The sequence below is a fragment of the Mirounga angustirostris genome, unplaced genomic scaffold (genome assembly GCF_029215605.1).
Source record: "Mirounga angustirostris isolate CCGP_5_RB_7025 unplaced genomic scaffold, mMirAng1.0.hap1 SCAF_5, whole genome shotgun sequence".
NCBI lineage: Eukaryota > Metazoa > Chordata > Mammalia > Carnivora > Phocidae > Mirounga > Mirounga angustirostris.
Genome location: NW_026991713.1, coordinates 117,764,533 through 117,785,049, shown reverse-complemented (window position 1 = coordinate 117,785,049; position 20,517 = coordinate 117,764,533). Strand labels below are relative to the sequence as shown.

The window sequence follows — 20,517 nt, the reverse complement described above, 5'->3', positions numbered from 1 at the left end:
AGGTGCATGGTATGACTTCACTCTTTTTTGTATCTATTAAGGCCTGTTTTGTGGCCTAATATGTAATATATTCTAGAGAATGTTTCAGAATGTGTATTCTGCTGTTTAAGGGTGGAATATTTTGAATATATCTCTTTAGTCCATCTAATCCAGTGTGTCATATAAAGACATTGTTTCCTTGTTGACTTTCTGTTAGTTGATCTGTCCATTGGTGTAAGTAGGGTGTTAAAGTTCCCAACTATTGATTATTTCTATTCCTTCCTAAAGTATCCAAACTGTACATTGTGTTCATGGATACTTTTACTATTAGGAATAAAAGCAACTTATTCCATTAAAAAAAACTATATATATATTAAAAATAAAGTACCATAGTATTATTGTATTATTATCAGTTAGTTCTTTTATGTTTGTCATTAATTGTTTTATGTATTTGGGTGATCCCATGTTGGGTGCATAAATATTTACAATTGATCTTCTTCCTGTCAGATTGTCCTCTTTCTTACGATATAGTGCCCTTGTCTCTTGTTACAGTCTTTGTTTTAAACTCTGTTTTGTCCAATGTAAGTTATTGCTATTCTGGCTTTCTTTTGATGTCCATTTGCATGATACATGTTTCTCCATCCCCTCACTTTCAATCTGCAGGTATCCTTAGGTCAAAAATGAGTCTCTTGTAGGCAGCATATACATCCTATGTCTTTTGATTGGAGCATTTAGCCCATTTATATCCGAAGTAATTATTGATAGATATGTATTCGTCATTTTACTACTTGTTTTGTGGTTGTTTCTGGAGATTTTTCTTCGACCCTTTTTTGTGTCTTTGATGCTTTGCTGATTTTCTTTAGTGATATATTTGGATTCTTTCTCTTTGCATGTTTATTAGTGGTTTTGTTTTTGGTTTTCTTTTCTTTTCTTTTTAGAGAAAACACGAGCGGGGCAGGGAGAGGGAAAGTGAATCTTAAGCAGATGCCATGCCCAGCACGGAGCCCAATGCAGGGCTCAATCTCACAACCCTGAGATCATGACTTGAGCTGAAATCAAGAGTCAGATGCTTAATCAACTAAGCCACCCAGGCACCCCTATTGGTGGTTTTTGATATATAATTTGTATATAACCTCTTCTACATAAACCAGCTTTGAGTATTTTTTAATTTGATATATAATTTGTATATAACCTCTTCTACATATAGTCTACATATAAGTTGCTGGTCATTTAAGTTGGAACCAATTCTTTTCTCTTCTTCTCCCCATGCTTCAGATAAGGTATATTTTATATCCTTTGTTTCTGAGTTCCTTAAATTATTTTTTACATAAATGTTCATTTCTGTTACTTTTTGCCTTTATACTGTCACTTCTGGTATCTCTTTTCCACTCAAAGAGTCCCCTTTAATGTTTCTTGCAGGGCTAGTGTAGTGGTCACAAACTCATTTAATTTTTGTCTGGGAAACTCTATCTCTCCTTCTATTCGGAGTAATAGGCTTGCTGGATAGAGTATTCATGGTTATAGATTTTTCCCATTCACCATGTTGAATATATAATGCCACTCCCATCTGGCTTGCAAAGTTTCTGTTGAAAATATTCCTGACAGCCTTAAGGGGTTTCCCCTGGAAGTTACTAACTTGTTTTCCTGCTTTTAAGATGTTTTCTTTATCAGTATACTTTGCAAATTTAATTATAATGTAGCTTGGTGTTGGCCTGCTTTTGTTGATTTTGATGGGAGTTTTCTGTGCCTGCTAGATCTTGATGTCTGTTGCTTTCCCCAGATTAGGGAAGTTTTCTGTTATTATTTCTTGAAATAAATTTTCTTACGCCTTTTCTCTCTCTTCTACTGGGACTCCTACTCTGTGCCTGCTAGATCTTGATGTCTGTTGCTTTCCCCAGATTAGGGAAGTTTTCTGTTATTATTTCTTGAAATAAATTTTCTTACGCCTTTTCTCTCTCTTCTACTGGGACTCCTACACTACAAATGTTATTACTTTTGATGGAGTCACTGAGTTCCCGAGGTCTTGTCTCATTTTGCATAATTCTTCTTTCTCTCCCTTCTTCAGCTTTATTGCTTTCCATTACTTTGTCTTCTAGGTGATTAATTTGTTCTTCTGCTTCTTCCAGCCTGCTGTTCATTGCATCAGGTATGTTTCTAATCTCATTTATTGCACTCTTCATCTCTGATTCTTTAATTCTTTTATCTCTGTTGTAAGGGTCTCACTGATGTCTTCCATTCTTTTCTCAAGTCCAGTGAGTATCCTTATCATCACTGCTTTAAATCCTCCATCAGGCATGATATTTATATCTGCCTCACTTAAATCTCTGGCCCCATGGCCTTATCCTGTTCTTTCATTTCAGATAAATTCCTGTTTTCTCATTTTGTCTATGTCTCTACCAGCTTCTCTGTGTTAGAAAAGCCAGTTATGTCACCTGCTCCTGAAAGTAATGGACTTATGAAAAAGACGTCATGTAGTGCCCAGGGTCTGGCACTTAGGGTAGTGTCCGCAGTGTGTGCTGCATGCACTCTGTTGTTGTGTTCTGGCTGCTCGATCCTTTAGGCCAGTCATCTGCAGAGGCTCTCCCCACCTGCTGTGGGCAGTGTTTGGTACCTGGCTGGAATGTAGCAACTTTTAAATTCGGTGTGCTCTGGTGTGCTTGTGAAATGAGAGCTGTCACCACCTCCACTGGAACTGAGGCCCTCCTGAATCTGGTCAGGAGAGGTGGTGTGGGAACGGTTTGGTGTAAGCAAATAAGGGGAAGGTTTGGTGTAAGCATATTAGGCAGCCAGTGTCAGAGCTGCACCACTTCCCACAGGAGGCTCTGTGTTGGTGCTGAGGGGCAGTGGAGGGAAATGGCACCAGCTGGTTCCTTTGTTCCTAGAGAAGTATCTCCCTGAACACTGCCTCCCAGGGACATGCTCTGAGAAGAGCGAGTAATCTCCCCACTGTATGCCCCAGGCACTGTTCAGATCACTATTTCCATGCTGTATGCTCCCGGGTTGTTTACCTGCCTTCTCTCCAAGAGCAGCACAGTGCCCTATGGGCTCTATCCCAGCTAAGCCTGATGACCTTTAGAACTCCAGGCTTTAAGCCCCCCTCGTTGTAAGAACTCATGAAATTCAGCCCCTCTCATCTTCTAAGCCAGTGGGTATGAAGAAACGTTCTCTTTGTGCATTTCCATGTACTCCTCTCCTGCCCTTCTCTATGACCATGAATCCCTCCCCTCTATAACAGCCATGATCTGTTCTCTCCTAAACCACATCTCTGTACTTCTACCTTCTTCGATGTGTCCTCTTCCCTCTCTTTAGTTGTGGAGTTTGTTCTGTCAGTCTTCAGGTATTAGGTGAACCTAGGCTGCTCTTACTCTGCTACCATCTTCCTTTCTCTCAAGACATTTCTCTAAGATATGCTTCAATTACAAATTATTACAGCTAGGCAGGCATGCCTCTATAGATTTTCCTCTCAAGTTAGGGGAGAAGAAAGACTGGCAAGCAGAAAGACAATATGATTGCAAGTATAACAGCTGAAAAACTAGGAATAGTTTAATAACCAAAATTGGACCTTTTACCTGATCTCCATTAACTGAAATTCTAAAAGAAATAGCCAGCTTTGAGTATTTTTTAATCAATCTACTATTCAATCTTCATTCTGCTTTCATCAGTGAGGAAATAAAGAGAACATTATGGAATCATTTTTAATCTTTTCAGTAGCAAACCAAATGTACTGTCCATTGGCACTATTTAAATTAAATATAGGTGGCGCCTGGGTGGCTCAGTCATTAAGCATCTGCCTTTGGCTCAGGTCATGATCCCAGGGTCCTGGGATGGAGCCCACATCAGGCTCCCTGCTCCACGGTAAGCCTGCTTCTCCCTCTCCCACTCCCCCTGCTTGTGTTCCCTCTCTCGCTGTGTCTCTCTCTGTCAAATAAATAAATAAATAAAATCGTAAAAAAAATAATTAATTAAATATAATTTCTCCTTTATCTTACTCCAAGCTTGTTTATGTGGGGAGGTAAGTAAGACCATCTCATCTTTATGTTGTATCACAATGCTTTCCCATATCATACAAACTGGCTTTGAAAATTTGTGGCATTCAAATTGCTAATCTACTATTTGTCTCTGATAACTCAATTAAATACTACCTGATATTTTACAGCTGTATTCTTGAAATAATGTAATGAAACATTTATTCCATTAATTATTTATTGAGCTATTAAAGAACATATCTTTCTATTTAAAGTAAAAGAAGAGGGATACAGACAACTGTATTTTCTGAGAATGTAGGATCTGTGCCAAGAACAGGATCAGCACCTGTGTTATACAGAAGAACCCAGTCAAAATAGTATCTAATTGTGAATTACAAGATGATGGATTACCAAGATTTCAAAACAGGAAAGCTGACAGCCCAGAGTTCATCTTTTCCTTCCTGGATGGTGAAATTTATGGATGAATCTATGCTTTATAATAAGTTAATAAAACATAATGAAGTAACGAGTAGACAGCTGATCCTATGACCAAGATTTGATGGAAACGGATGTGGGAGGCACTGAGTGAGAGACAAAAGATATGAATGGAGAAAAGAAACAGGACTCTCTCTTTTTGAGTCTGACTTCTCATCACACCATGGAGTCAGCAAGGGATAAGCTGGTAAAAGGCTCCTTCAAGAAGCAAAAAATTTCTACAGGAATAAAGTTAAGTTCTACTACACTTTTATTAGTACATAAGTGAGTGGTAAATTTACAAGACGACTAGGGAAGAATTCTCATAAAATTTGATTGGGCAGTGACATAAGGATAGTCATATAGATAAATGTATTAGAATTGGCCATCTAAAAATAAACTGTCACGTTATGGTGAATTGATTTTCAAGAAGGGTGTCAATTAAATGGAATAAGAATAGTCTTTTTAACAAATCGTAGTGGGACAAAGTAATAAAATTAGACCTCTACCTCATAGCATATATACAAAATTAACTCCAAATATAAGAGCTATAATTACAAAACTCTTAGAAAAAAACATATCATTTGTGACTGGATTTGGCAATGGTTTCTTAGGACACCAAAAGAAAAAACAGATTAAGTATATTTCATCAAAATCAAAAACTTCTTTGCTTCAAATGTCACCATCAAGAAAGTGAAAAGGCAAGCTACTGAATAAGAGAAAATATTTGAAAAGCCTTTATCTGATAAGGGATTTGTATTTAGGATATATATAAATAACTCTTACAATAATGAAAGACAATCCAATAAAGAAATGGTCAAAACAATTGATTCATTCTTTAAGGAAGATATAGAAATGGGTAATAACCACATAAAAAGATGAGATACTCAACATCATTAGTTTTTGTTTAGTTTTTTTTTTCTAACATTTTATTTGTTTCTTTGACAGAGAGAGAGAGCACAAGCAGGGGGAGCTGCAGAGGGAGAGGGAGAAACAGGCTACCCGCTGAGCAGGGAGCCAGATGTGGGGCTCAATCCCAGGACCCTGGGGTCATGGCCTGAGCCAAAGGCAGACGCTTAACTAATTGAGCCATCCAGGTGCCCCTCAACATCATTAGCTTTAAGAAAAATGCAAATCAAAGCCACAAGATTGATGGAACTCATCAAGTGTATTATGCTACACCAAACAAGTCAGTCAGAGAAAAACAAATACCCTATGATTTTACTCATATGTGGAATTTAAGAAACAAAACAGATGAACACAGGGGAAAGGGGGAAAAAAGAAGAGAAAGGGAGGCAAACCATAAAAGACTCTTAACTATAGAGAAAAAACTAAGTGTTGCTGTAGTGGAGGTGGATGGGGGGTGGGCTAAATGAATGATGTACTTGTTGTGATGAGCACTGGGTGTTGTATGTAAGTGATGAATCACTAAAGTCTACTCCTGAAACCAATATGTTAACTAACTAGAATTTTAAAACTTTAAACAAACAAAAAACCCCACAAGATGCCGTTTCCTACCCACTAGGATGGGTATAATAAAAACAGATAATGGCAAACATTGCAAAAATCAGGAAAAATGAGAACGTTCAAACACTGCTGATGAAAATGTAAAATGGTGCAGCCATGTTGGAAAACAGTGTGGCAGTTCCTCAAAGGGTTAAAAGAAAAGGTTAAAGAGAGTTACCATATGACCCAGCAATTCCATTTGTAAGTATATACCCAAGAGAAATGAAAACATGTTCACACAAAAAGTTGTACATGTGTGTGTACAATAGCATTATTAACACAGCCAAAAAGCAAAACAATCTAAAGGTCTACCAACTGATAAATGAATAAATAAAATGTGGTATGTCTGTATGGTGGGATATTATTCAGCAATAAAAAGAAATAAAGTACTGACACATGCTACAAAATAGGTATATCTTGAAAATATTATGCTAAATGAAAGAAGGCAGTCACAAAGGACCACATACTGTGTGATTCCATTGATATGAAATGTCCAAAATAGGCAAATTTACAGACACAGAGAGTAAGTAGTGGTTCCCTAGGGCTAAGGAGAGTAGGGAAGGGGAAACTAGCATAGGGTGAGAGGTAAAAGGTACAGGCCTTCTTTACAGGGTGACAAAAATGTTCTAAAATTGATTGTGGTACTCTTTGAATATGCATATTACATTCATTTTATCTCAATAAAGCTGTTACCAAAAAAAAAAAAATGTAGCACGTATATAAAATTAATAGAAAACATTTCATTGCTCAAAGCACTGAGTGACTTATTTCCCAAAATTAAATGATTTTGGAGTCCCAAAACTAATTAAAAATTACCTTCTGTTTTAGCATATTAATCTGACTATCCATTTCAATTTGATTGGTTTTTGAATTTCCAGGGAAAGTAAGCTCTCCACCTTCATATTCACTTAACTTTCTCCTTGTCACGTTTAAGAGTTTCTTAAATCTGTGGAAGGTGTAGAATGAGTAAGTCAGGTTCTTCAAGAGTAAATATTTAATAAATGTTTAAATATACAATATGTTCTATCATATAAACAAATCTATAAATTATGATCTCTCATTTGTCCCAATCTCACATTGTTTAAGAAGATACTAAATTATAATCTCAGGTAAAAAATATGAAGAAAATTTTTATGATACAACTGGCAGAATTAATTACCTAAACTATGAGTTCTTATACATAAGTTATTAATATTAAATAGTGACTATAAACCAGAGACCAGTATCCAAGGTGAAGAAAAAAAGCATACTTATCCATGAATGTTTTAAAAAGACACAAAAATACATTTTGGTACCCACTAACCACAGTCTACAAGAAGAAAAGAAAATACATACAAAAAACATCAAAGGAGATCACTCACAAAAAAACAAGAAAGAAAAATCTTTAAAGTCTGAGTTGAGAGGAAAAATGAAGAGACAAAGCTTTAGAAGAAAGGAAATCAGCAAAGACATAATGTGTGATGGTCTATGAGACTGTTTTAGGAAAGAAGTCACGTATCTTGGCTAGGATACTGTTAACAAAGTGAAAGGGTTGCAAAACAATGCAGAGAAAGACAGTTAAATGAGAGAATATCAGAGAACAAATTTAAATACTCAGCAAAAAAACAGAAAGGGAGCCCTGTGGGAGCTACAGACATTGGAAAAAACTTTTTTTTTTTTTTTAATCTGAGTGGTAAAAGCATGATTGCTAATTTTATTCTTCTTTAAGTCAGACATATATTTTTCTCTGTATATTTTATAATTAAAAAATGCAGAAAGAAAATATAAGCAAGTTGAATCAAAAACGATGGTGGAGGAATAGGAGAGCTTAGTTTTGTCTGGTCCAGAACTCATTAGATAGCTATAAAATGATTTTGAACACCTGTGAACTCAACCAGAGATCTCAGAAAAAAATTGCCGCAATTCTGCAAATAGAGAAGCGACCACGTTTGGGGAGGGTATGTGTTGTGGTGACCGTTGTGTATTATGTAAGACTGATGAATCATAGATCTGTACCCCTGAAACAAATAATACACTGTATGTTAGTAATAAAAAAAAAAAGAAAAGCAACCACTTTCTGCAAGTCTTTTTTACCTTTCATTTTTACACTTACATTCTATCCTTTCATTGTATTTAATTTTATTTGTGTGTGTGTGTGTGTGTGTGTGTATATATATGTATATATATAAGTTTTTCTTTCTTTACAATTTTGGGATGTACTTTTCTAACAAACAGACCAAAATACACACAGGATCCAGTGTATTTCTCTGTTCTGTTTACCTGATTATATTCTTTTTTTTTTTTTTTTTGGTTCTGGGTCTCTTCTAATTTGTTTAGTGTATATTTCACTGGGGTTGTTGTTGCTCTTTTAATATTTTGTTCGCTCATTCATCTATTCTCTGGACAGAATGACAAGACGTAAAAACTCAGCTCAAATAAGAGAACTAGAGGCAGTAATGACTGCCAAGGACCTAATCTGTATGGATATAAGAGGTCAGAACTAGAGTTCAGAATAAAGATGATAAAGATACTACCTGGGCTTGAAAAAAGTATAGAAGTCACTAGAGAATCCCTTTCTGAAGAAATAAAAGAACTAAAATCTAATCAAGTCGATATCAAAAAGGCTATTAATGAGATGCAATCAAATATAGAGGCTCTAAAAAAAATAGAGGCTCTAACTGCCAGGATAAATGAGGCAGAAAGGAGAAGTAGTGATACAGAAGACAAAATGACGGAGAATAAAGAAGCTGAGGAAAAAGAGAGATAAACGACTGGATCACCAGGTGAAATTTCAAGACATAAGTGATACCATAAAGTAAAACAATAGTAGAATAATTGGGATCCCAGAAGACGAGGAAGGGGGGGTGGCAGAAGATATATTTGAGAGATTATAGCAGAGAACCTCCCTCATCTGGGGAAGGAAACAGGCATTCAAATCCAGGACGCACAGAGAACCCCCTTCAACATCAATAAAAATAGGTCAACATCTCAACATATACTAGTGAAGCCTGCAAATTTCAGAGTCAAACAGAAAATCCTGAAAGTAGCTCAGGACAAGAGGTCCTTAACCGACAAGGGTAGAAACATTAGACTGGCAGTAGACCTAACCACAGAGACCTGGCAGGCCAGAAGGGACTGGCATGATATATTCAGGGTGCTAAATGAGAAAAATATGCAGACAAAAATACTTCATTTATCCAGCAAGGCTGTCATTCAAAACTGAAGGAGAGATAAAGAGTTTCCAGGACAAACAGAAACTAAAACATTTGTGATCACTAAACGATCCCTACAAGAAATATTAAAGGGGATCCTTTACGCAAAGAGAGAGCCCCAAAGTAACACAGACCAGAAAGGAACAGAGACAATATACAGAAACAGTGACGTTACAGGTATTACAATGGCACGAAATTCATATCTTTCAATAGTTACCCTGAATATAAATGGGCCAAATGTCCCAATCAAAAGACGCAGGGTATCAGATTGGATAAAAAAGCAAGACCCATTGATATGCTGTCTGCAAGAGACTCATTTTAGACCCAAGGACACCTCCAGATTGAAAGTGAGGGAGTGGAAAACCATTTATCATGCTAATGGACTTCAAAAGAAAGCTGGGGTAGCAATCCTTATATCAGACAAATTAGATTTTAAACCAAAGACTGTAATAAGAGATGAGGAAGGACACTATCACAATGACTTAAAGGGGTCTATCCAACAAGAAGATCTAACAATTGTAAATATTTGTGCCCAGAACACGGGAGCAGCCAATGACATAAACCAATTAATAACAAAATTAAAGAAACACATTGATGATGATACAATAATAACAGTGAATGACACACTGGACTGTGGGAAATAGAACGCCACAACAACCACTGGTGCATGTTCGTTCAGACTCCAAGATCTCTGACAAACCTCGAGATTGCATGGTTAAAAATAAGCCGAAAAGATCAGAGTGAAATGCCCTTGGGACGTGTGCAGTCTGTTCTAAAGTATGCAGCAGAAGATGTTTTGTAGATAGGAAGCCACCTATAAACAGCACACTGTGCACTCCCCTCTTTGTTCCCTTGTTCTGTAAATAGCACACTGTGCACTCCCCTCTTTGTTCCCTTGTTCTGTAAATAGCACACTGTGCACTCCCCTCTTTGTTCCCTTGTCCTACTTTAAATATTCTTATCATACACGGAGGACTAATCCTATGTACATGGAAGAATGTGCCTAACTAACCCCTGCTGTAAATCATTATATCTCTATATCGCTGTAGAAGGTATATAAGATTATGGAAAATAAACCTCGGGACCTTGGGCTGCATGCTCGGGGTCCCCGCTGCCTCGCTCTACTGTCGTCTCTTTTCCTCAGTTCCTTCTCCACCCCACGTCCACAACTCTCCGAGGTCGACACTGGACCAGATGAACTTCACAAATATATTCAGAGCATTCCAGCCTAAAGCCACAGAATACACATTCTTCTGGAGCGCACATGGAACTTTCTCCAGAAGCCATCACATACTGGGTCACAAATCAGGTCTCAACCGGTACCAAAAGTATGGGATCATTCCCTGCATAGGTTCAGACCACAACGCCTTGAAACTTGAATTCAATCACAAGAGGAAATTCGGAAAGAACTCAAATACATGGAAGTTAAAGAGCATCCTATTAAAGAATAAATGGGTCAACCAGGAAATTAAAGAAGAATTAAAGAATTCATGGGAACAAAGGAAAATGAAAACACAACTGTTCAAAACCTTTGGGATGCAGCAAAGGCAGTCCGGGGAGGGAAGTATAGAGTGACAACAGCCTTTCTCAAGAAACAAGAAAGGTCCTAAATGCACAACCTAACCTTACACCTAAAGGAGCTGGAGAAAGAACAGCAAATAAAGCCGAAACCCAGCAGGAGAAGAGAATTAATAACGATCAGAGCAGAAATCAATGAAATAGAAACCAAAACAACAGTAGAACACAGTAACGAAACTAGGAGCTGGTTCCTTGAAAGAATTAATAGGATCGATAAACCCCTGGCCAGACTTAGCAAAAAGAAAAGAGAAAGGATCCAAATAAATAAAATCATGATGACAGAAGAGAGATCACAACCAACACCAAGGAAATACAAACAATTTTAAGGACATATTAGGAACGACGATATGTCAACCAAGTAGGCAATCTGGAAGAAATGAATGCATTCCTAGACAGGTAGAAACTACCAAAACTGAAACAGGAAGAAACAGAAAACCCGAACAGACCCACAACCAGCAAGGAAATTGAAGCAGTAATCAAAAATCTCCCAACAAACAAAACTCCAGGGCCAGATGGCTTCCCTGGGGAGTTCTAACAAACACTTAAAGAGGAATTAATGCCCATTCCTCTGAAGCTGTTTCAAAAAATAGAAATGGAAGGAAAACTTCCAAACTCTTTCTATGAGGCCAGCATTACCTTGATTCCCAAACCAAAGACCCCACCAAAAAGGAGAATTACAGACCAATATCCCTGATGAACACGGATGCAAAAATTTTCATCAAGATACTCGCCAATAGGAGCCAACAGTACATTAAGGGGATTATTCACCACAATCAAGTGGGACTTATTCCTGGGTTGCAAAGGTGGTTCAACATCCACAAATCAATAATCAGTGTGATACACTACATTAATAAAAGAAAGGACAAGAACCATATGATCCCCTCTATAGATGCAGAAAAATCATTTGACAAAGTACAGCACACTTTCTTGATTAAAACTCTTCACAGTGCAGGAATAGAGGGCACATACCTCAATACCATAAAAGCCATCTATGAGAAGCCCACGGCGAATATCATTGTCAATGGGGAGAAACTGTGAGCTTTTCCCCTAAGGTCAGGAACACGACAGGGATGTCCACTCTCACCACTGTTGTCCAACATAGTACTAGAAGTCCTAGCCTCAACAATCAGACAATGAAAAGAAATAAAAGGCATCAGAATCAGCAAAGAAGTAGTCAAACTCTCACTCTTTGCAGGTGACGTAATACTCTATGTGGAGAACCGCAAAGACTCCACCCCAAAATTGCTAAAACTCATACAGGAATTCAGCAAAGTGGCAGGATATAAAATCAAGGCACAGAAATCAGTTGCATTTCTATACACTAACAATGAGACAGAAGAAAGAAAAATTAAGGAGTCGAACTCATTTACAATTGCACCAAAAACCTTAAGATACCTAGGAATAAACCTAACCAAAGAGGCAAAGGATCTGTACTCTGAAAACTATAGAACATTCATGAGAGAAACTGAGGAAGACACAAAGAAATGGAAAAACACTCCATGTTCATGGATTGGAAGAACAAATTTCTTAAAATGTCTATGCTACCGCTACCCAGAGGAACCTGTGCATTCAATGCAATCTCTATCAAAATACCATCAACTTGTTTCACAGGGCTGGAACAAATCATCCTTAAATTTGTACGGAACCAGAAAAGACCCCAAATTACCAAAGGAATGTTGAAAAAGAAAACCAAAGCTGGTGGCATCACAATTCCAGACCTCAAGCTCTACGACAAAGCTGAAATCATCAAGACAGTATGGTACTGGCACAAAAACAGACACATCGGCCAATGAACCAGAACAAAGAACCCAGAAACGGACCCTCAACTCTATGGTCAACTAATCTTCGACAAAGCAGGAAAGAACGGCCAATGGAAAAAAGACAGTCTCTTCAAGAAATGGTGTTGGGAAAAGTGGATAGCCACACGCAGAAGAATGAAACTGGACCATTTTCTTACTCCATACACAAAAATACACTCAAAATGAATGTAAGACCTAAATGTGAGACAGGAACCCATCAAAATCCTAGAGGAGAGCACAGGCAGCAACTTCTGTGACCTGGACTGCAGCAACTTCTTGCTGGACACGTCTCCAAAGGCAAGGGTAACAAAGACTTCATCAAGATAAAAAGCTTTTGCACAGCAAAGGAAGTGGAAAACCAAAAGATGACTGACAGAATGGGAGAAGATATTTGCAAATGACATGTCAGAAAAAGGGCTAGTATGCAAAATCTATATAGAAAGAACTTATCAAACTCAACACCCAAAGAACAAATAATCCAGTGAAGAAACGCGTGGAAGGCGTGAACAGACATTTCTCCAAAGAAGACACTCAAATGGTCAACAGACACATGGAAAAGTGCCCAACATCACTTGGCATCAGGGAAATAAATACAAATCAAAACCACAATGAGGTATCACCTCACACCTGTTGGAATGGCTAAAATGAACAAGTCAGAAACAACAGATGTTGGTGGAGTTGCAGACAATGGGGAATCCTCTTACACTGCTGCTGGGCTGCAAGCTGGTACAGCCACTCTGGAAAACAGTATGGAAGTTGCTCAAAAAGTTGAAAATAGAGCTACCCAACGACCCAGCAATTGCACTACTAAGGATTTACCCCAAAGATACAAATGTAGTGATCCGAAGGGGCACCTACACCCCAATGTTTATAGCAGCAATGTCCACAATAGCCAAACTGTGGAAAGAGCCCCGATGTCCATTGACAGATAAATGGATAAAGATGTGTAGATATATACAATGGACTATTACTCAGCCAATAAAAAACATGAAATCGTGCAGTGACGTGGATGGAACTAGAGGGTATTATGCCAAATAAGTCAGTCAGAAAAGATAATTATCATTTGATTTCACTCTTATGTAGAATTTAAGAAACAAAACAGAGGAGCATAGGGGAAGGGAGGGGAAAATAAAACAAGATGAAATTAGAATGGGAGACAAATCACAAGGGACTCTTAATCAAAGGAAACAAACTGAGGGTTGCTGGAGCGGAGGAGGGGAGAAGGATGGGGTAACTGGATGATGGACATTAAGGAGGGCACCTAATGTAATTAGCACTGGGTGTTATATAAGACTGATGAATCACTGAACTCTACCTTGGAAATTAATATACTTTATGTCGGTTAACTGAATTTAAATTTAAAAAATAATATTAAAAAAAAGAAAATATAAGCCAAACCAAGATAACTTTTGATATGATTAAACAGTGACACAGGTTTTTAGATATTAAAATACTTGTTGGAAGGGAAGAACACTATTAACAGGAAATATTACCAAAGAACAAAGATATCTTGGAGAAACTCTTCAAGATGGACAATGAAACTTACAGTTGTTATTGTTAAAGGAACTGTTGTTATTATTTAAGGAATCATTAAAGAGTAAGTGTAATATTTTGCCAAGAATTTGTATTTAATAAAGTAAAATTACAGTTAAATCAGTTAATTAATGGTTAAATTTATCTGAAATATTAGTCTTACCTAGTCATCTCTTTTTCTAATTCACCATTTTTCTTCATTTCTTGGTCCAAACTACATTCCAGAGATTGTTTCAACTCAATCAATTTCTTTATCTGTCCCTTTTCATCAGACTTTGAAAAAAATTTTTAAAGAAAATTATATTTGAAAAACAAGATACTCATTCTTCTATCATAAAATATTGTTTCTCATGAATTCATAAGTAATAAAGTGTTTAGAAAGGCTCATAAACTACATTTTATAAATTCTATAAATTTATAATTTTAAATTTATATAATGTAGTTTGAAATTTATAATTTTAAGTTTTACATAATATAGTTTTATAAACCTGATGCCAATAAATACAAATTTCAAATATAAGGACCTTTCTTAAAAACAGCTTAAACTGATTTTACATTTTCATCATTATTTTTTCTAGAATTTAAACTGCCAGAATTTACTTGTTAAATACAGAGGTTCTTACCCATATTAATACTAAGTGTTAATGAAAAATTTTAAAAAGTGGTTACATTTACATTTTAGTTTCTAAAGATACCCTAGAAATATTTTCATCCAAAGCTTAAGATACGCTGGGTTTTGGGAGATCATACCTTTTTAAGATAATCTCTGAAAAATTCCCATGCAGTCCCCATGACAGTTTTGATGATCGTCTGACTTTAGAATGAGATACTCTCCTTCTCTGCAAGCATTGCAAGCATCTCTGCAAGGTTTCAATTTCTTCTTTTCTATTAACTACCTTTCTCTTTAAATAAAGTTTAAGTCTTCTCCATATTACATAAAAACTTTTGCTTCACTCTTGCAGCTTTTTCTACCATCCTGCTTCTCCCCTTTCACTGGACTTGAGCATTCTTTAATGTGTCATCTCATCCACAGATTCATCTTTCCAACACTTAGTTTCTTCTTTTACACTAAAATCGAGTTTCAATCCTGATATTCCACTAAAAAATTCTGAGGGTCATCAAGGATCTTTTTTTTAAAGTCTTTATCCTGCTTTACTTCTCAGCAACAGCTGAAAACAATGACCATGCCCTCCCTCTGCTCTCTAAACCCATTTTATTTCTAAATGACAGCAACCGCGGGTAGTCCCTGACCCTTGCTATTCCTCTTATCAAATCCTCTCAGACTTGGTTAAATCTCAAGGCTTCAAAACCAGATTCTCTAATCTACATTTCCAGCCTTGACCCCTTTACTGAGGTCATCTCTACTTTTTGATCTTCCTTCTAGTTCCTCATAGACAATATAATCAACCACACACTCAAAAACCATTACCTGATGTGGATTACCTTTATAGACAGCTAATTTTTTAAAAAATTTATTTATTTGAAATAGAGAGTGCATGAATAGGGGAAGGAGCAGAGGGAGAGGGAGAAGCAGACTCCCAGCTGAGCAGGGCTCAATCTCAGGACCCTGAGATCATGGTCTGAGCCGAAAGCAGGCGCCTAACTGACTGAGCCACCCGGGTACCCCTAGACAGCTAACCGTGTACATTTTATGTTGACTCTTTTTGGTATTACTTTGACTGTATTGTTATTCTGTCATCTCAGGGGGCACCCTTACCCTTAGGATGCTGACCACCATACTCTGTCTTGCTTTTCTTTTCTGATGTAAATGTTTCTCCCAAGGGTCAGACTATCAATTGTTTGCCTTTGTTTTCTTTTGAATAATTTCCTATTCCATAGAGATTGGATCTTATGGAAGTCTTCTTCTGAAGTTCTTTTCAGACACATACTTGACTATATTGTTTGGAAGCTTAAGTCAGCCTAGAGCTATCTCTTCTTCCCAATCCAGACTCTTCCCCTCAAAACTATGTCCATCAAATATCTTAACCCAGGTAGTCTCTGGCCTGGGGATTCATGAGATAAAATCCTTCTAGAGATGTTAGGACTGTGGACTGAGTTGGTTGAAAGCTAAGTGTTTGTTTCACAGGGTAGACCTGAAAGTGGCTAATAATTTTATGTCATAACCCTAATTCATTTCCATTGGAATCTACAGAATACCTACAGATATTCTTACAAACTTTACAAGATTTGATACCTTCCTTAATAGATTTCTATATGACACCGTAGGGGGACAACTCCTGGCATTCTCATTCACATATCGTCACCTTACTTGCTCAATGAAAACTATAGTAATACAATGTGACTAATTTATAGGAAATATAAAAAAAAAATAATTTTCGATTCCCATGCAGTCCCCATTACAGTTTTGATGATCGTCTGACTTTAGAAACTTTCGATGTTTCTTTGGCCACAAAAAGGACCAGTCAACAGAATATGCTAGTTCCCCTGATAGGTATAGCTGTATAACGAAATTTGCAAGGATGCAGCTTCTGTGACTAAAAGAAACTAGTGGTAGGTGCATCTACCTCATTGTTCCAACCTAGGACTCACAATGCAGTCTTCTCATCTTAAATCATTGGTAGCCTCTCCTATGAAGGAGGGTATAAATGGCATGATAATCCGGTTCTGCTTGGTAAATAGTTATATAGTTTTCATTACGTATCAATAAGTTGGAATCCTGCATTGCACATTAATCTTTTCTGAGATTCGATTGTTAAATCTCTGAAAGGCTGATTAACTCAAATTAAGGAAAAAAAATAAAAGTTCCTGAACTTGCAGTGAATGCAAGAGCACTATGTTACTATGTAAGGCCCTGACTGAGCAGTCATTTCCACTTTTTCACTGGCATCTCTTTTCCTTTTCAAAATCCAACAAAGAGAAAAATATATTCCTTTGAGAAAAATGTTTGCATAATGACCTAGTAGTCATTCTTGATGAAGACAACAAATTACAAATATATAATTACAAATCACAACAAATAATCATGAGAGTAATCCATTCTCAAATCTCACTGAAGGGTTTAGATTACAAGAGAAAGTCAGAATTCAAGATCAAATTATGACTCAAAGTTTCAGAATTTTTAAACATACTGAAAAATATTAGTAGGGACTTGGACGTTTGTATACCAATATTCACAGCAGCATTATTAACAATACCCAAAAGGTAGAAAAACTCAATTGTCCACTGCCAGATAGTTAAATAAAATGTGGTATGTATAAAATATTGCTTATCTTGGACTACCACAATCTTTTTTATTACAATCTTACTATAAAAATGATTAATTTACGAATTCAACTTCATCTATAAAGAGGAATTATACTACCAGTAGCAAGTAGCAACAATATGAATACAATAAACATTTTTATTAGTGAGAATTTTCATATTATCCAAAATGGTCTTATATACTACTACTAGAGAAATAAAGATTTCTTTTCAGTAGGAGAGAAATTAAGAGACTGACTTACCGAACTTGTACTTAACAGGTTTTCCTGAAGTTGTTCATTTTTGTGCGCTTGTTTTTTGACTGTAACTTTTAACTTGGCATTTTCAACTTCAAGCCTAAAATGAGTATTTTTAAATTATTCTCACACGTAAATTTTAAAAGTACCGTATAATTTCTAAACAAACATCTGACGGTCTTACATAAATTTTTAAAAATTTAAAAGTAGAAGATTTGGCAATTGTGCCATTTTTCTGGTTGCGTTTTATAGTTAATGTGCAAAATTTAAAGATAATATGCAAAATTTATGCATTTCCAAATAGCGCAAAGCTGAAATTTTTATCCAGCTTAACAATGATGTACTTATTATCATAACTGATATATTTCTCATCCTACACTGCTTCTCTGCTTTATAAATACTCAAGTTATTTTCTGTGCTGCTTTAAATTGTACTTTTGCACGTGATCTTTCGACGTCTCAATACATCTTACAGCCTCTGCATGTCGATCTTGTGCTTCTTGCAACTAAAAAAGAAAAAAAAGAAATACTTTGAACTACTGGCAATCTAGTATAAAACCACCATCAGCTGTTTTTGTAAATAAAATTTTAGTGGACACAGCCACACTCTCCTCTACATACTGCTTTATGGCTACAGCAGATTTGAACTGCTGCAACAGAGACCTATGGCGAAGCCCAAAATATTTACAGGGAGTCTGCTTCTCTCTCTCTCTCTCCCTCTGCCCTTCCCCACTGTTCCTTCTCTCTCTCAAATAAATACAATCTTAAAATAAAATATTTACAATCCCCTTACAGAAAAGTTTGCTGACTTCTCTAGTTACTAAAATGTCACGTTTTTAATGTTTTTAAATTATATTTTATCAGCTGAACCTACAAATTTATATATTGGTCAAAGGGGGAAAGATAGGAAATTACCTTATGTAAATAAACATTTCTATATTTGTATTCGAAGTACCACATCCATTGTACTTTTAAATATTCACATATGTGATGACCATGGCTGTTCCAGTGATTATAAAAGTTAACATGTTGCTTTCAGTGACAACTAGATATTTCATGGAATAGTATGAGAGGCATTATCTTCGTAGGAACCAGAATGCCTGGGGTCTGAATCCCAACTCACTGGGTATTAGCTGTATGACCTGGAACAAATTACTTAAAATTTCTGTGTCTCAGTTTCTTCTCTGTAAAATGAAGATAATAATACTATCTACCACAGGGGGATGTTGGGAAGATTAATTTAGGAAATTTACATGAACTATATTTTTTTATTTTTATTTTTTAAAGATTGTATATATTTGACAGAGAGACAGTGAGAGACGAACACAAGCAGGGGGAGTGGGAGAGGGAGAAGCAGGCTTCCCGTGGAGCAGAGAGCCCGATGCAGCACTTGATCCCAGGACTCTGGGATCATGACCTGAGCCGAAGGCAGACACTTAACAACTGAGCCACCCAGGTGCCCCTATACATGAACTATTTAGAAAGGCATGTGGCACACACCAGATTCTGTCTGCAATTAGCATTATTATTGTTGCTGTAGGTTATGTTCTAATAATATTTCATATTTTAGGCAGATGGTAGGCCAATGAAAGTGGTCTCTTATACAAGTTACACTGAAATCGTTCTTCATACCACTGAAAGTGGCAGCAAATGGGGAGCGTGAGGCCCAGAATACATCCTCCATACTTCAAAAAACTTTTACCAATTCCACTAGCTAACAGTACTTTTTTCCACTTATAATAATTTAATTTCCTTCCTCTCTATACTACTCAGTGGACAATCTCATGGACTACAGTGTAAATAGTACCGCCTAGACTGAGTAATAAATATTTACATGACCATCAAAGGCAAGGTAAAGCCACTGACGTGGAAATAATGGACTCTTGCTAAATCAACATTCCCAAATCATGTCATGTTTATATTATCTTAACAACTGTCTCTGTTACACTGCTTTAGCAAGTACTCTGATGAATACATTAAGGCTACGTGGTATGGCATATGAGAAAAAACTGTCCCCAGGGGCGCCTGGCTGGCTCAGCGGGAAGAACATGACTCTTGACCTTGGGTCATGAGTTCAAGCCTCACAATGGGTGTAGAAATTACATAAAGAAATAAATACACAAACAAACAAACTTTAAAAAAGAAAGGTAAAAAGAAAAAAAAAAAGAAAAGAAAAGCTTTGCCCGGAGCTTTATAGTTGGTAAAGAAATCTCAGTACTGGCTGCAAAATGAACAAAGGCAAATTTAGACGGATTTTCCACAGTGAGGGGGGACAAACAAGCATTTGATTGAACACTTCTCCTCTGTCAGATTAAATGCTTTCAATTTTACATTGAATTGCTTAAAATACATTTAGAATAAAAGCTTTGTTATGTCAACGCTTTCAATCAGAAATTATTGATATGGTATAAAGTACTTAATTTTATCCTAAACACTGTTAAAGTATTCTCAATTTAGAGAAGGATAGGTACCATGCATATCCCATATTTTCCCCCTTAGATAAATGTGTACGTAGACAAAATTCTCTCTCATGAAAAAAATAAAACCAATGTAAAATAAAGGACTAAATTGTTCTGCATAGACTAGATGAGACAAGTGTGAAGAGAGTAAAGTCAGTGGGAATTAGAATAGTCAGAGAGAGCTTCAAGGAGAATGAGAGACTATGAGCCAGGTCTGAATAGTGTCAGATTATGCAAGAGGAAGGGAAACTAAAAGGACAGAAAGGACAGCATGAGTAAAAGGCTGAGAGATGGTGAAATCAACCCAATTAACTCAGAGGATAAAATCTGATGGCAGGGAAATAAAAACAGATGTCCAGACAATAATTAAATCAACGTTCAGAGCAACAGTATTAATGGCCATAAAGTGGGAAACAACCCAAAGGTGCATCAAATGATGAATGAACAAGGGTTTTGGCCCACAATGGAGTACTGTTGGACCAAAAAAAAAAAAAAAAAAAAAAAAAAAAAGCACTGATATATGCGATAACACAGATGAACCCTGAAAACATTAAGTAGAAGAAGCTAGTCACAAAG

The 20,517-nt window shown here is 36.6% G+C and overlaps 1 protein-coding gene across 1 annotated transcript in view; it reads right to left on the bottom strand.

Moving 5' to 3' along the window:
- LOC129045737 (ankyrin repeat domain-containing protein 26-like) overlaps positions 1-20,517 on the bottom strand; it is a 116,697-nt gene that overhangs the window by 19,274 nt on the left and 76,906 nt on the right. The window contains 4 exon segments of the mRNA XM_064590299.1: positions 6,741-6,870; positions 14,189-14,298; positions 17,490-17,583; positions 17,918-17,988. Coding sequence (XP_064446369.1) covers positions 6,741-6,870; positions 14,189-14,298; positions 17,490-17,583; positions 17,918-17,988 — 405 coding nt within the window.